The following is a 17164-nucleotide window of genomic DNA, read 5'->3' on the forward strand; positions in this document are numbered from 1 at the left end:
ATAGATAGACTTATAATGTCTTCATCTGAGATGTACAAAGCCTCCTTGTACAGTGGAGTCTCTTCAGTGACATTAGGGTACACTGCTGGACGACATATCACCCAGACCCTCTAATAAATAACAATATGTAGAGTAATAAAAGGTGCTTATTACACACACCATGCTTAGTGTTAGTCCATTAGGGCAGACTGTAAAGTCATGTGCCTCTCCATCAATGGTCACATTCTCATCCAAAGCACCATATAGTAAGTAATATACTGAACAAGATAGTGGGATTTCAAATATCATTAGTGCCGATTTCCATAAAACATTATGTCACTTATAGTACTTACATAATACAAATATATATATATAGTAAAGTTTGTGAAATACTTCATTAAGTAAAACCGCTTCTTTGTGCCATTTTTTCTGTAGGGGAGCAAACAATCTATAAATAAAGCTTCCACAATTCACGCATTTCCCAATCTTCGACATAGTAAGGGCATGTTAATACACCAATGTTCTGCTTGGTATAAAGCAGCAGTATTTATATAGATCAGAAGTAGAAACTGTCTACGATACTTTCCCTCTATACACAATATCGAGCAGAATACTGCTATGTGAACACATCTCGACTCAAGACACTAGGAAATCTGGGTTAATCTGTGTCACTGTTACACACCACATTGTATCTAGTAGATGGGATAATATACAGTAGTGGATTTTCTACTCACTTTCACACAGTAGGAGAGGACTGGTCCCATATTCACATGTTGTATGTAGCTGTTCTGATCAGGTATAGACTTCTCATTTTCTTGCAGTTCACAATCCTCCTGGGGTTTCGCAGTGATGTCCACATCCTGCCTTACTTGAGCAGAGCTCATGTAGCTGTTGAAAGTGTTTTCTGCAGATGTTGGGCTGTTTGGAGCACTGTGACTATCCGTCAGTTTTAATCTAGGCACTTCTTTAGTCCCCATTGAGAATTGCTTGAGTCTCATCAGGCTTGCAGAGCTGGACAGCTTAAACTGGGGCATTTTGGGTATAAAAGTGCATAGTGTAGTTGTACTGTTCTGTGTTACTAAGGTGAGGTCTTCTACTGGTAAAAAGGAAGTAGCATTTGCGTGAGAGTTGGCACGAGCTTTGGCGTTTAAAGATGGGTTTGAAGGACATTCTTCTGCAGTTGTTATAGAGTCATTCCTGAATCGGCTGTACTTGGCCCTTTGAAGCATTACTGGGTATCTGCAAAGGAACTGATGCAAAATGTGTCCACTGTGCCGACTGTGGTCTCTCATATCCTAATGATGCTACTTACTGCCATAGTATACAAGACACTGCAGTCAATCAATCCTCGTACACCTAAAGATTTGTTATTGCAGCATTATTCTACAACATTGCAAAATGTATGCAAGGATGTTCACTAAAATATCCCTATACAAGACTATAGGTGCATGCAGCTAAATATCCATAGGCTCAGTCACTATAGTCCAAGTTGTACAGCTTTTATATCCATGCGGTTCAGCTGTCAAAGTGTCAGGAAATCAGAATCCATTGCAAGTCTGGTAGCTGCAATGCAAGAGCTTGCTTCTTTCAGAGAAAGTAAGGCAGAAGCAAAGTCCATATATCCTGTGTGATGAGCCCTCCTTTATCCCAAGCACAAACCATGTCACACTGGCATCATCCTAGAGCTAAGGATGTTGGGGGCGTTGCAGATTTTCATGAATGAACTCCACTGAATGAAATGCTCCTTAGGTTTGCACGCTAGCAATCTGTGAATGAAGCCAGGAATGGCTGGAATTGACTCACAATCCCGAGGGAGCTCAGCGCACATCCAATAGGAGAAAGGCAGGATGACTCACACAGGACAAAAACACTAAGCTACTAGTTACAGCTCGGGTGTGTGCTTGTACTGACAATGTGGACGACGTAGATGGATGGATAGATAGATGAGATATAAGCAATGAATAAACAAACCGTTGATGATATATTAAAAAACAAGGAAGGATAGATAGATCATATGAAAACAGGACAATACAGAAATGTACAGGTAGAGATGTTCTTTCATCTCTTGTAGCTTGATTATTTGGCTACTGTAGTATGAATGGATACATGATATTACATGGAACTGCTAAATGACTTAGTTCAGCAAAATACAATAAATTCTGTTATTTAGACAGGTAGTTCATAACTATCCAGCGACCAGCTATACAGATAACTGGATAATGGAAGGGATAGTGAAGAGGGTCAATTGTGTGATGATGTCTCAACTGCATTTGCTGCAGGACAGTGGGTTTGGTTACATGGATCTCCCGGGCTGCTTCCTAACCCTGCCTTACAAGGTAGCTTAAAGAGGCTTGGTTTTCCTTATCCCATCAGCATCCATGGCTATAATTTGACATGCTTGTGCAGCGCTGCGTAATCTGTGTGCGCTATATAAATAAAGAATTATTATTATTATTATTATAAGACTCTACACTCTTACAGCCCGATCCTAACCCTGTCTCCATTCCACTATAGTCAAAAAAGCTGGTAGATCCCTTTTAATCTTGGAAAAGTGCCTTTCCACAAGCCAGTCTTTGGCTCTGTTCTCTATGTCTCTTCCAACACCAAATGCAGTGGGATTAGCTAGTCAATGGCCCACATTTATGAAGCAATCTCGGCCAGAATGAAGCATCTGCGCTAGAATTGTGTAGCGGCGTGCATAGTGCAATACTGTGCACAAGAAGGGCTGTTCCGTAAAAAACTGGTCCACTCAGTTCATGCACTTTGTGTCCCAGATTCATAAAGACCGTTCTCCATGAATTGGCGCATGCTGCAGTTTGACTTACTATTACTAAATGTGGGTCAATGTGTGTCCTGGGTCATTGAAATATACAAATATGTTTTCCAGGATGGGATAATGAAAACATCCTTGAAAACATATTTACATATTTCCCAAAATATCCCAGTGGAGCGTCAGTGGCTTTAAGTCTCCACATGCCTTCAAGGTGGCCTTAATTGGCAAAGTATCTGTAAGGAGAACTCTTACTTACTAACTCTGGGTCATTGATATACACTATATGGAGAGGAGAATTGGGGTACATCTCATTTTCATTACATTCAGGCTTCATTCTACCCATTATAACAGTTGTATAAAAACCAGACCTTAAGGCCACTGGCGGATTAAGGGAATCATCATGGGCCCTGGAAAGTATGGAAATCATGGGAACTTCACCAGTTTGAAGTTTGCAAATATGCTTACTATGCAGATACTTGTACCACAGCTAAATAATACCCGAACCAGGTTTACTATGTACACATGGTAACCAATCACTTCCTGTGAAAAAGTAAAAGAACTACAGATAACACACGGATAACATAGTGATAACTCTCTGACCACAGATCATGTAGTAGATGTGACCTGCAGTCCTATGTAACAACACAATGGTAACTCTCTAGTACAGACCATGTAGTCACTGTCAGAAAATACCAAAAAGAACCAGAGCTGCAGAAACACTTTTTCTATATAAAAAGAATATTCTTTGTTGAAAGTAAATACACATACTATGCATATACATCCCTCAAGGGGGAAAAACCAGTACAGTATAAAGGGGACACAAGTAGCCCCAGATAAAAATAGGGCAGCACAGAAGGCCAGTGGCTACCCCTATTAGCCCAGGGTCATAATAGTATGTCAGCAATATTTACTATAATCAGTCAGGAGTAAGACCAGGGGGGAGTAAAGTGGCAGTAGTGCAGTGAAAAGAATAAATAATAAACCGGAGGTACCTTCCAGTATCTAAAAATTAATTTTACTATTGCACACTTACCCACAAACATGATGAAAAACTGACACTGGGCAATCAAAGGGAGGCCAAAGGTACACCCTGACGCGCGTTTCACACTGATGCTTCGTCAGGAGGTGGTATATCGGTGCCATGTCTGACTTTTTATATTCTCCAAGGGCGTCTCTGCTTCAAGACATGCCCACTACGTGACGCACCCGTGCCCTGATAAATGGGAGAAGGAGATACAAGAATTAAAGTGAAGGAAGTTTAAGAGAGATTTGGCAGATTTCCAGAACAATCAAGCCTATCATTGGCGATCTAGAAGGTAAAGATCCAGATCCATTACTAGATCCACCTCCAGTGTCTCACTCCATTCGGAAGAAGGATGTGGAGAACGTTTTTTAGACAGATGCCGGGATTCTGAAAATGTAGGGAGTCTAAGAGATCTGGCTTCTATCCCAAGAACCCCAGCTATAAAGAGAAAAACAGGAGGAACCCACAAATGGGAGAAACTACCAAAGAAACATTGAAGGTAATTAACCTATCCCCAGTTCCTTTGACAAGGGACCAGGAGAAAGTGTTACAGAAAGGTCTATCGTTGAGTGCAGCACTACACCTAAAGAGCTAGATTTGACTACTTCACAGCTGTGAAGGATGTCGAACTTTTTGCTTGTAAGATGATTTTTAAAAAACATTTCTCCAGACAACAAGTGGAGGAACCATTGGAGAGTGAGTGAGCTCTCCTAGAGGAACAGGAAGTGGATTCTAAACTTCCTATGCATCTGTGTCGCCTCTCACAACATTGCCCCCCCCTTATCTTTGTGTCCTGCTGTGGAGATTTTCACTAAGCTAGTGAGAAGAGATCTTCAGTCTGTATCCACCAGGATCTCCCAGGACAACATTACTCCCACTGAGAAAAAAGCCATAAGAGAAATGAGCCAACTTAAGGATGTGGTAATCAAACCAGCCGATTAGGGGGGCAATGTTGTGATCTGGCCGACGCAGATGAATGAGGAGGAGGCCCTATGCCAGCTTGGTATGACCCAATGTTATAGAAGGTTACCACCTAACGCTATGCTTAATTTTAAAAAAGAAATGGATCTTGCAGAGTGGAGAGTCACATTATTGGACCTAAACTGATGGCAGGCCTGTCGGTGGAATTTCCTATCACCCCGACATTTTATTTATTACCAAAGGTGCACAAAAACGCCAACAGACCCCCAGGTAGGCTAATAGTGTCGGGTATGGGGGGGGGGGGAAAGTCTTCCAATTCATTGACTTTTATCTACAGAAATGTGTGGAGATACTCCCATCGTTTGTAAAGGATACCACGCATGTCTTACGCCGATTAGAGGGGGTTCATTTGGACCCGGATATGTGATTAGTTACCTGTGACGTTGAGGCCTTGCATACATCTAATTGCCACGACCACGGGATGCGGGCGTCTAAATATTTTTTGGATATGTCTAATTTAGACACTGATTTAGTTGAATTCATTTATGCTTCTTTTGGATTTTATTTTAAAACAGAATTTTGTTTTCTGCAATCGATTTTTCCTACAGCTCCAGGGAACGGTTATGGGGGCGAGTTATACGCCCTCGGATGCAAATTTTTTTCCTGGGGCTGTGGGAGAGGGACATCGTGGATAACACTCCTGGTTACGACGCCGTCATCTTGTGGTCGAGGTATATAGATGATATACTGTTCATCTGGCAGGGTTCTGCCGATGATTTGGAGATGTTCTTGCAGGGCCTCAACGTCAACTAACAAAACATTAAATTGACTTGGAAATATAGCCAGAATCAGTTAGAATTTCTTGACATCTTGATTGGTAAGGATTTGGAGGGCTTTGTTACCACCGATGTCTATCGAAAGGAAACATCTGTGAATTATCTCCTTCACGCATCTTCCTCTCACTACCCACAGTCCAAGAGAGCTATTCCAGTGATACAGTTCTAGAGAATGCGACGTATCTGCTCCAGCGACCGTTCTTTCGAAAATCAGGCTAATGACCTCACTAAGAGATTCTGGAATAGAGGCTACAGAGAAGCGACCATTAAATATGGATATGATCGGGCTAATTCCCAATGGAGGGGGATTAAGGAGATAATAGAGAAACACTGGTCTATCCTCTTGACAGATAAGGATCTAGTACAATGTCTTAAACGATACTCCTCTATTAAATGGCAGAAGTCACAGAATTTGCGGGACATGTTGGTCCGCAGTCACTATGTCCCCAATGTAGAAAAGGGCTGGTTGGGCAATGGAGGCCCAATTTGGGGCTCATTTTGTTGTGCAAGGTGTAAGGCAGTGGTGGCGAACCTATGGCACTGGTGCCAGAGATGGCACTCGGAGGCATCTCTGTGGGCACACGGGCTGTCTCCCAGGCACAGAGTTTGCCTGACATGGCATCTTCCTGCAGTTTCAGGCAGTTCAAGTAGTGCCCTGCTATTTTAAAGTGACCCATCCTGTGCTGCTTGGTCCTGTCCGAAGAGTGAAAAGGTGTGTACAGGGTCGGATTGGAGCTCCAAAATTCTGGTAGCAATAAGTTTGTTACTGCCTGAATTGCCATGTTGGCACTTTTGGAAAAGCTGGTGTTTTTTGGGTCTCAGTTTGGGCACTCGATCTCTAAAAGCTTCGCCATCACTGGTGTAAGGAATGTCAATACATGGAGCGTGCACAGAGTTTCACCCACTCAAATTCAGAAAAAGAATATAAAATTGCAATACAGAGTCGGTGGTCTACTATTTACGCGTTACGGTAAAATCTATATTGGCATGACAACCAAACCTTTGATGGTACGAGTCTTGGAACATATTTGGAGTATAAGAGCAGCTAAGAATGATGCGAGCACGGGCCCCTTGAAAGATCTTAAATTACAGCCTATTCCAATGTATTTTCGTGACACACATGGCTGCAACCCTATGGGACTCACAGTACGAGGGATAGACAGGGTCCTCTTGGGTTCCAGGGGTGGTGATGGGAAGAAGAGACTATTACAAAAGGAGTTTAGGTGGATCACCCTACTGGACACTGTGTAGCCTAAGGGCCTCAATGAGGCCACAAGCTTCAAACCTTTTTTAGAATGTTTTTAGATTAATTGTTTTTGGTGTTGTGTCTAGTTATTTTTTTCTTTTGGAGCCTTTGTAGATATTTTACACGGATATATATATTTCTTTGACAGCTCTTTGGCCTCTGATATCCTTTAAAATTAACCAGGTTTCAAGATGGTACATCCCCCATGAAGCTGGAATGGGAATGGGAAATATGAAATGATCCACTTGGGTGCTGCAGCACTTTCACATTTATGTTTATATTAGCTTTCATAGTTGAAAGAAAGGACTTTTTTGAGATATATCTACTTTTCACCATTTTGGTTTTTTTAGTGGTATTCAATTATACCTTACCATTGCTATTTTATTACACTGATAGTAATATTACAGCCCAATTTTCACATTTTTATATGTATTTATTATCTAGGGCTAAAAATGGAAGTTGTTTCTAGTATCCTGTATGAGCACTTTATTGTTGTTATGGCTGCTTCTTTTTCCAACATTTAGGCACTTGACACTTCATGCACTAGTAGCACTTTTGTTAGATTTTTCAGTAAGGTCAACACAATACTAATCACAGTCATTTTTGTATTTCATATCTGATTCACATTTATGCACTTGATACTTGTATATGAGTAGCACTTTATGCCTGGACCATCCGGTTAGTACATTATTACCTTTTTACACCACTATGATATGTATGTGTCCAGGTGGACATATGTGAATGTATGTATATTGCTTCATGGGTATAGTTAAAGTATAAAGCTATTTATTTATTATCACTTTTCATTCCATATAAATTTCCATTCTGTGTATTGATGAGGATTTTAGGGGTTTTATTGTATAGATGAAGTATGGTATACCAATCCTGTCGGCCATGTTAATATCAAATGTTAGAATATAAAATGTCAGACATGGCACTGATATACCACCTCCTGACGAAGCATCAGTGTGAAACGCGCGTCGGGTGTACCTTTGGCCTCCCTTTGATTGCCCAGTGTCAGTTTTTCATCATGTTTGCGGGTAAGTGTGCAATAGTAAAATGAATTTTTAGATACTGGAAGGTACCTCCGGTTTATTATTTATACTTTTCACTGCACTACTGCCACTTTACCCCCCCCCCTGGTCTTACTCCTGACTGATTATTGTAAATATTGCTGACATACTATTATGACCCTGGGCTAATAGGGGTGGCCACTGGTCTTCTGTGCTGCCATTTTTTTTTTATCTGGGGCTACTTGTGTCCCCTATTTACTGTACTGGATTTTCCCCCTTGAGGAATGTATATGTATAATATGTCTATATATATATGTAATATAGAAAAAGTGTTTCTGAAGCTCTGGTTCTCTTTGGTATTTTCTGACTTGTATAGTTAGAGAGGCGTATATGATTTGTTGTGGATTGTAGGGGCTGTCACTGTCACCTACAGTCTTCTGTAACACCACAGATCACACAATACAGGGATAGGTCATGTAGTATAAGTCTTTGGATTCATTCAATGTATACACCTGTAGCTTTCCTGGTGTACACTCTAAATATGTGATGTGAACACTTCCTTACTCCTGTTCCTGAAACAAGGTACAGACCTCAGTGGTGAACCAGGCACTTACAGCACCAATGAGGTCTGTTACCAGATGCAACAATCATCTAGTACAAATGTTGTGTTCTGCCTAGAAAAAAAAGAGTGAAACCAGGGGCCACCAGTGGAAAGCTTTTTAAATGTATAGATTTATTTAAAAAAAAACATATGCCACTGGATGACACACACATGTCGGACTTTGCACATGAATTTAAGAAGTGTCCGAGACACAATTGTGGTGTGGCAGCACTATACAAAATTCTGCGTTTTGATGTGCAGTCGAACGATGCAAAGTCCATCAAAAGTGTGCCGTACGGCATGCGTTAAAGGATGCACCAAAAATATAAGTGTCAGTATTCAGAGGTAGTGGACCCTCTGTACCACCGTGGATGATGGTGTAAGCCGACACCTGGGAGCGGAGACTAAGTGGCACCCGGTTTTCACCAGAGCCTGCCGCAAAGTGGGTCAGACTTGCTGCGGCGTGGTACCACCAGGTCGCTCCACAGGCGCTACTTTGTCCGCAGTGACGGCCAAGGCGCAGTACAAAGTCATAAGGCAAGGTTGTGGTGAGGAACAGGCAGGAGATCGAGGCAGGCAGGGCAGCGTCAGAGTCAGGGACATAGCGGAAGGTCTGGACGAACATCGCAGGAGCACAACAGGAAATCAGGATAATTGCACAGGGCACCAGACAAGCTTTCTCTAAGGCTGTGAGGCAGAAAAGATCCAGCAGGGGACACAGGAAGAGGCTGGAACCCACCAGGGCAGGTGGCTGGCCAGCGCCAATTATCGGCGTGCTGGCCATTCAATCTTTACACATCCGGCACAAGCTCGCCCTAGGAGTTGGGGCGCGGACTCCGGAGCAGTGGCACCACAGAGACCACTTATGGAGCCAGGAAGGGTAATTTGACATGCAGGCTGGTTCTGGGGGCACACTGAGGTACACAGGTGCACTTGCAACCTGGGATAATATCACATGGTCATAAGTAATTAGACCATTTGCTCAGTACTAGCACGAGTAGAAGCACCTTTTGAGCTGTTACAGCCATAATGCTTCTTGGGAATGATGCAACAGGTTTTTCACACCTGGATTTGGGGATCCTCTGCCATTCTTAATAGTAATAATTCTTTATTTATATACACTATTATATTTATACAATACTCAGAGCTTGCTTGCGACCTACTAGTATGTTTTTGGAGTGTGGGAGGAAACCGGAAGGACCCGGAGGAAACCCACACAAACACGGAGAGAACATACAAACTCTGAACCCAGGACCCCAGTGCTGCAAGGCTATAGTGCTGCCCACTAAGCCACCGTGCTGCCCATTCTCTGCAGATCCTCTCCAGTTCCCACAGGTTGGACGGTGAACGTAAATGGACAGCCATTTCCAAGTCTCTCCTGAGATGCTCAATTGGTTTTAGTTCGAGACTCTGGCTGTGACAAAAATGGTCACAGAGTTGTTCTGAAGCCACAGCTTTGTTATTTTAGCTGTGTGCTTAGGGTCATTGTCTTGTTGAAAAGTGAACCAACAGACCAGTCTGAGGTCCAGAGCACTCTAGAAGAGGTTTTCATCTGGGATATCTCTGCACTTGGCCGCATTCAACCAGTCGTCCTGTCTCTGAAGCTGAAATACACCCCATAGCATGATGCTGCCACCACCATGTTTCACTGTTGGGATTGTATTTGGCAGGGGATGAGCCTGGTTTTATCCTCATATAGATTTTTTTTGAATTTACACCAAAAAGTTCATTCTTTGTCTCATTAGACCAGAGAATCTTATTTCTCATAATCTGGGAGCCCTACATGTGTTTTTTGCAAACTGTATGTGGTTTTCATATGTCTTGCACTAAGGAGAGGCTTCTTTCGGCACACTCTGCCATAAAGGGGGGGGCTGATGGAGGCTGCAGTGATAGTTGACTTTCTCCCATCTCCCTACTGGATCAAGGAGCTCAGCCACAGTGATCTTGGGGTTCTTCTTTACCTTTCTCACCAAGGCTCTTTTTCCAAAAGCGGTTACCAAACTGGCAGGGTGACCCCTATTGTAGTGTAAATGTTAATTACACTTTAGAACTCAGATAGGATCTGCCAGGTTCCTGTTCTTCAAAGGTGGTGGGGAAGCCTATTTGTACAGGGAGTGTGAGCATTGACACAGAATAGGTCCTAACGTGCTGTTTGGTGGGGGTCTAAATGATGGAACCCCCACAGATCAGGAGAATGGGGGTCCGATGTCCCCCCCCCGTTGCACCCTGAGGTGACCAAAGCACCCAGTTGCACATGAGCGGGCTGGCCCTTTCATCTCTATGGAGCTGATGATGATAAAAGCGTGCCATACTTGGCAATCTCTGTTAGCTCCCAAGAGATAAACATCGTTTTTGCATATTTTCCATGTGTTTGGCTCGTTTGAATCCACTTTTCTTATTTTCTGGAAGTGTAAGCGACTGTATCAATATTTACAACTACTTACACCTCCACCTCTTAAAAAGACTCCAGGCTGTCATGGCAAATGATCATTACTCCCTGATGGTGCTCATGGGCTTCCAGTTTATGACTTACGCAGGTGGCACTCAAATGGTTATCACTCGTAATCAGGCCTGTGAGCCCTCTCCATACCTGCTTAACAGACGGATGACATACTAGTATGTCACACATCATTAAGAGGTTAATATGCGTATTTTATGTGTGCAGTGGGTGTATGTTGTGAGCAGTATCTGTAAAATATAGGTAATGGGCAGTTGGGTGCACCTAACAAAGTTAAGGGCCGACCACGGAAGAGGATATATGAAATGTAAGACAAGTTTTCACAGTGTACCTATTTGTATTATCTATATCAGCTCTTGTCATTTTTATTGTGTGGAGGCATAAAAAGGGGTAATAATAATTATATTACCAACCTTACAGACCCCCAACCCCTGCACAATAAAAATGCCCATCTGTACTTTATTAATAAATAGTATTAATAACAGTAAGTCACGGTTAGGCTGCTGGGGGCCCAGTGAACTCTAGTTACGCCACTGGTACCCGCTGTGTGTATATATTTATATATGTATATATCTATATATAGTATATAGAAAGGTAATAACAGCACTCCAGATGTAGAATTGTGCAAAAAGATAAGTGGATTTATTCCATGCTCAAAGCAACCTTTCAGCTAAAGTGTGACCCTTCCTCAAGCTAAATACATATAGTGACAATCTCTTATATATAACACGAGTGAAGTACACCTTGTACCCCATGTGCTCTGTGCCCCATGTAAACAAACATGGCCGTGAAAGCAGTGCTGCATTCTGCTTCCGACCGGCCGAGATGGCTGGCCACGCGTCCCTATTCATAGCATTGTATATGCAGGGCGGATGAAGACAGATCAGAGATGCTGCCAAGATGTCCATGATCACTATGGATAAACTGCAGAGATCTACAGCTGAGGTGGGAGAGTTTGTCCATAGGGCAACAATCAGTCCTACACTGCACAAATCTGGCCTTTATGGAAGAGTTGCAAGAAGAGAGCCAATGAAAAAAAAAAAAACATAAAGAGTCTAAAGTTTGCCACAAGCCACCTGGGAGACACCAAACATGTTGAAGAAGGTGCTCTGATCAGATTAAACCAAAATCAAACTTTTTGGCCATAATGCCAAACGTTATGTTTGGCGTAAGTCAACACAGCTCATCACCCTGAACTCACCCACTGTCACACATGGTGGTGGCAGCATCATGGTTTGGGCTTTTCTTCAGCAGGGAGAGAAGGTTAAAATTGATAGGAAGATGGATGGAGCCAAATACAGGATTATTCTGGAAGAAAACCTGTTGGAGCCTCTAAAAGTCCTGAGACTGGGATAGAGATTTAGCTTGTGAGTACTGTTAGTCTAGTGTGCCCTTAAGGCAATTAAATATAAAATTTGACCTGCATCTGACCTCAATCTACCCCCCCCCCCCCGTGCGTCCGTGGTTTATATACATGCTACCCTGGGGTTGGCTTCTAACCCGATATATTCCACTTACCGATCAGGTTTATATCAAATAAGAAGCTGTTGGCAGCCTACTGTGGTTCTGTTTCACTGAGGTTAGTAGGTTAGTGAAATGGGTCTTTCAGCTGTTTAGGGTTTTTGGCGATCATTGTGCCATACGGAAATTTTTTCATACGCTTGAAACTTGCAGCATGCTGCATTTGCAGGATACCATTAAAAGAAACACTATTCCAGTCATCATTGAGGATACGCCAAAACAAATATTGCACTGACACAGTGAGGAGAATGCAAACATTGGGGTTTTGTATTTTGCCTATAAGCGTCTAAGTTGGGTAGTGGACCCACAGTCTCACCGCGAGCGATGATGTAAGCTGACACCTGGGAGTCAAAATTGGCACCCGGTTTTAACCAGAGCCCGCCGCAGTGGGTTGGACTTGCTGCAGCGGGTTACCACCAGGTCGCTCCATGGGCACGACTTTGCCCACAGTGGTGGCCAAGGCACGGTACAGAATCGTGAAGCAGAGACAGAGTCGTGGTCAGGCAGGAGGTCAGGACAGGCAGCATGAGTTGAGAGTTGGGTACGTAGCAGAAGGTCAGGGCAGGGGGCAAAGGATCAAGGTCAGGAACGTAGCTGGAGGACACAATGGAAATCACACAGGCAAAAGGGAAGTCTTCTCTGAGGCATAGAGCACAAAGATCTGGCTGCGTTTGCAGGAAGAGGCCAGACATTTATTAAATCAAGGGACGACCAGCACCAATCAGCGGCCGAGGGAGACATCATTGGAATGTGGTCAGGTAAGCCACCCTGTCGTAGCTCTGCTGGGTGACAGAGAGGTGCATGGGTGTGCTTGCGACCCTGAACATGGGTTGCAGGAGCACCCATGACAGTACCCACCCTCCCATTCAGCCACCTCCTCTTGGTCTGGAGAAATCTCTGTAGAATACTGTGGTACAGGATGTTGGCCCGAACCCCTTCCAGTCGATAAGGAAGAACCGCTTCCCTAGGAGCAGGAGGAGGTACTTGCCAGGAGAAGAGGTTCAGGATGACTGTCTTCAGAAGAGAGACATGGAAGGATTTTGGGATGCGCATGGTGGGAGGAAGACGAGGCTTATATGCCACAGGGTTAATGCGTTTCAGCACTTCAACTGGACCCAAAAAACAAGGTCCAAGTTTCTAGCTGGTAATCTTCACCCTGACGTACCTAGAAGACAGCCACACTTTATCACCTGGAGAGAAGACTTGAGAAGACCTGCGTTTTTTGTCAGCTTGGGTTTTGGTGCGGGCGGACGCCCAAAGTAGAGACTGATGCGTTTGCTCCCAGATGGATCTGGAACCAATTCTTACACGGCAGGAACAGCAAAAGTAACTGGAAGAGGAAGACGTGGGCGTGAATGTTGTCCATAAACAATGAAGAAGGCAACAGTGTGGACCAGTTGTCCGGTCGGCAAAAACAAAATGGCGTAGATAGAAGCCCAAAGTCTGATTCACTCTCTCCACTTGACTATCAGGCTGTGGATGGTATGCAGAGGAGAAATCCATCTTTACTTGAAGATGACTGCAGAGGGAACGTCAGAAGCGGGATACAAACTGGACCCCCTGAGCAGAGGGAGTCCATGAAGCCGGTAGATGTGGAGGAAGAACAGGCAGGCAAGAGGAGGAGAAGACGGTAGAGGAATGAAGTGGGTCTTCTTGCAGATGTGGTCTGTGACCACCTGGTTGATAGTATTAACGGAAGTTGGAGGAAGATCTGTAACAAAGTCCATGGCTATGCAATTCCACGGGCAACTGAGTATTGGCAATGGCAGGAGCAGACATGCTGGCTTTAGACGTGATGACTTGATACGGGCACAGGAAGGGCAGGAACTCACAAAATCTCATACAGCCTTGACCAGATCTGGCCACCAGTAGAAACAAGTTATGAGAGCAACAGATCCCAGCCACACGAGAACAATCAAGTTAGTATCCTCTTCCAAAGAGCTAGTCGCACATAAGTATTGCCAGAAGGAAGCTGCCATAGATACACGGGTGGAACGATATGTCAATTAGCTGGTTCTTACCCAAAAACATCTGAGGGCATCGGCCTTGACATTCTTCTCAGCTGGATGGAAATGTATCAGGAAGTTAAAACAGGAGAAGAAGAGGGACCACTGAGCCTGTTGTGGATTAAGACGCTGAGCAGTTTATGGATATAGGAAATTTCTGTGATCTGTGTAGATACATACCGGATGACAAGCTCCTTCCAAAAGATAAGGACACTCTTCCAAAGCAAGCTTCATGACCAGAAGCTCCCAATCACCGATGGAGTAATTCCTCTCTTCGGCTGAGAAGTTTTTAGAGAAGAAGCCGCACATGAGAGTTCAACCCTTAGGCCCTTTCTGGGTGAGAACGGCACCAGCACCAACCGAGGAGGCGTTAACCTCTAGCAGGAATGGTTTCTCAGTTTCAGGCCGGGTGAGAACGGGAGTGGAGGAAAAGGCAGACTTCAGTTTGGAGAAAGCATCTTCAGCCGCAGGAGGCCAGAGTTTAGGGTCGGCATTCTTCTTGGTCAGTGCCACAATGGGAGACAAACAAGGAAAAATGTGGAATGAACTGCCAGTAGTAATTAGCAAAGCCCAGGAATCTCTGGATAGCACAAAGTCCTACTGGGCGAGGCCACAGAAGTTCTGCAGACTACTTTGTGGAATCCATCTGTAAACCCTTGTCAGAGATGATATACCCAAGGAATGGAAAACTCTTTTGGTAGAATAGACACTTCTCGAGCTTGGCATATAAGCAATTGGCCCTTAGGCACCTGATAACTTGTACTTGGACCTGATGGGATTCAAGGTCTGTAGAGAACACCAGGATATCGTCCAAGTAGATCACGACACAGGTATAAAGCAAGTCTCTGACAAAGTCATTGACGAACTCTTGAAATACAGTGGGTGCATTACAGAGTCCAAAGGGCATGACCAGATATTTGAAGTGCCTATCACGAGTATTGAAGGCAGTCTTTCATTCATCCCCTTCACAGATGCGGATGGAATTATATGCCCCCCGCAGGTCTAATTTGGTGAAGACCTTGGCACAGTGTAGACGGTCAAAGAGTTCCGTGATCAGAGGTAGTGGGTTGGGTTCTTCACCATAACTTTATTAAGACCACAATAGTTATTGCATGGGCGGAGTGACCATCCTTCTTGGCCACGAAGAAGAGGACTTGCGTATGAACCCCTTCTGCAGATTCTCCTTCACATAAGTCGACATATCCCTGGTTTCAGGCACAGACAGTGGATACACCCGACCCCTGGTGAAAACGTGTCCGGCACCAGGTCTATAGGACAGTCGTATGGCTGGTGTGCTGGCAGAGTCTCCTCTTGCTTCTCCGAGAAGACATCTGCAAAGTCCATATATGAAGCGAGGAGACCCACCAGAGGCTTGGGGGACACTGGAGAAGCCATGGTGGATACAGGATGAGGTACCACCGAACAGTGTGACTGGCATTCCAGTCCACAGCAAAGAACCTCCCCCATCTGCCAAGAGAGCAGGGGTGCGTGGTGTTGCAACCACTAAAGACCCAGAAGCACGGAAGACCTGGTCCCTTTCCAGTGACATCACACCTAACAGGAGCAGTCCCATTCTCTACACGAGCGTAATGGTCCCGGCATGCAGTGCGCCAGCGGCTGTGTAATTGGTACAGTCATCACTGAGCAGTATCTCAGGAAGCGGTTAGTCTTGTAGCAAGTGACAGCTCAGGCCAATGAATACCGGGACCATGTCTGGCGAGATGACTATACTGGGCTCTGCCATCCTGACTCTCCTCCTGGCGGGCTACCTGGCACAGCAGTATCTACCTATGCCTACTCCTAAGGTGATTGGCATAGACCTTGGCACAAAGTACTGCTCGGTTGGCGTCTTTCATCCCGGCACAGCAGATAGCAGCGGGCATCAGAGTATACCCAGCATCATGTCCTTCACTAAAGACGATGTCTACGCCGGGTACAAAGGCCTGGAGCTCACCGACGCCAATCCACAGAACAACATATACGATGCCAAAAGGTTTAACAGAAAAAACTTTGCTCCTGAGGACTTAGAAAGAGAAAGCGGAAGGTATCCATTTAAGGTTCTTCATAAGTACATTGGCTCTCAGCTGCTGCCAAAACTAAAGAAGATGGCGGAGGAGTACCTGGGGCTCCCCGTCTCCAAGGCCGTCGTATAAGTGCCAACCGAGTTTGATGAAAGACAACACAACTACACTGTTAAGGCAGCAAATCTGGCAGGTCTAGATATCCTGCGGATCATCAATGAGCCCACAGCCGCCGCCATGGCCTATGGGTTACATAAGGTCGACGTATTCAACGTCTTGGTGGTGGTTTGGGAAGGAGGCACGTTGAATGTGTCTCGGCTGAATAAGCAAGGAGGAATGTTCCTAACCAGAGCCATGGCAGGTAACAATAAACTAGATGGACAGGACTTCAACCAGAGAATCCTGCAGTATTTGTATGACAATATTTTTATATTCAATTTAACTACTTATTTTAAAATAAATTAAATCGGGAAAAAATGAAAAAAAAAAAGTTAATTCATGTGTAGTTATTTATCGGCTAATTTTCTAAAGAAAAAAATATATATAATTATAAAACACCCTAACCTATCAAGTTTAACCCCTTAATGCCAAGGCCTGTTTTGTTTAAATTGCTGTGTGAGGGCTTGTTTTCTGTGTAACTTTTTGAACTTTTAGAGTTTTTAAAATATTTAGACCTCCAAACGGATTTTAAACCGCTGGGTGCCTAATCACTGCTACCATGATCGGCAATACTGAAGTAAATGTCAGCTTTTCTAGTGATCTCTA

At 44.1% G+C, this 17164-nt stretch overlaps 1 protein-coding gene and 1 pseudogene across 1 annotated transcript in view; one reads left to right on the forward strand and one right to left on the reverse strand.

Annotated features, from left to right (window-relative positions):
* SHC4 (SHC adaptor protein 4) overlaps positions 1-1754 on the reverse strand; it is a 53159-nt gene extending 51405 nt beyond the window's left edge. The window contains exon 1 of the mRNA XM_072148256.1: positions 714-1754. Coding sequence (XP_072004357.1) covers positions 714-1271 — 558 coding nt within the window. The 5' untranslated portion in view covers positions 1272-1754. The remainder of the gene's footprint in view (positions 1-713) is intronic.
* Positions 1755-15998: 14244 nt separating this feature from the next.
* LOC140128493 (heat shock 70 kDa protein 13 pseudogene) lies at positions 15999-16864 on the forward strand (annotated as a pseudogene).
* Positions 16865-17164: the final 300 nt, after the last annotated feature.

The sequence above is a fragment of the Engystomops pustulosus genome, chromosome 4 (assembly GCF_040894005.1).
Source record: "Engystomops pustulosus chromosome 4, aEngPut4.maternal, whole genome shotgun sequence".
Lineage (NCBI taxonomy): Eukaryota > Metazoa > Chordata > Amphibia > Anura > Leptodactylidae > Engystomops > Engystomops pustulosus.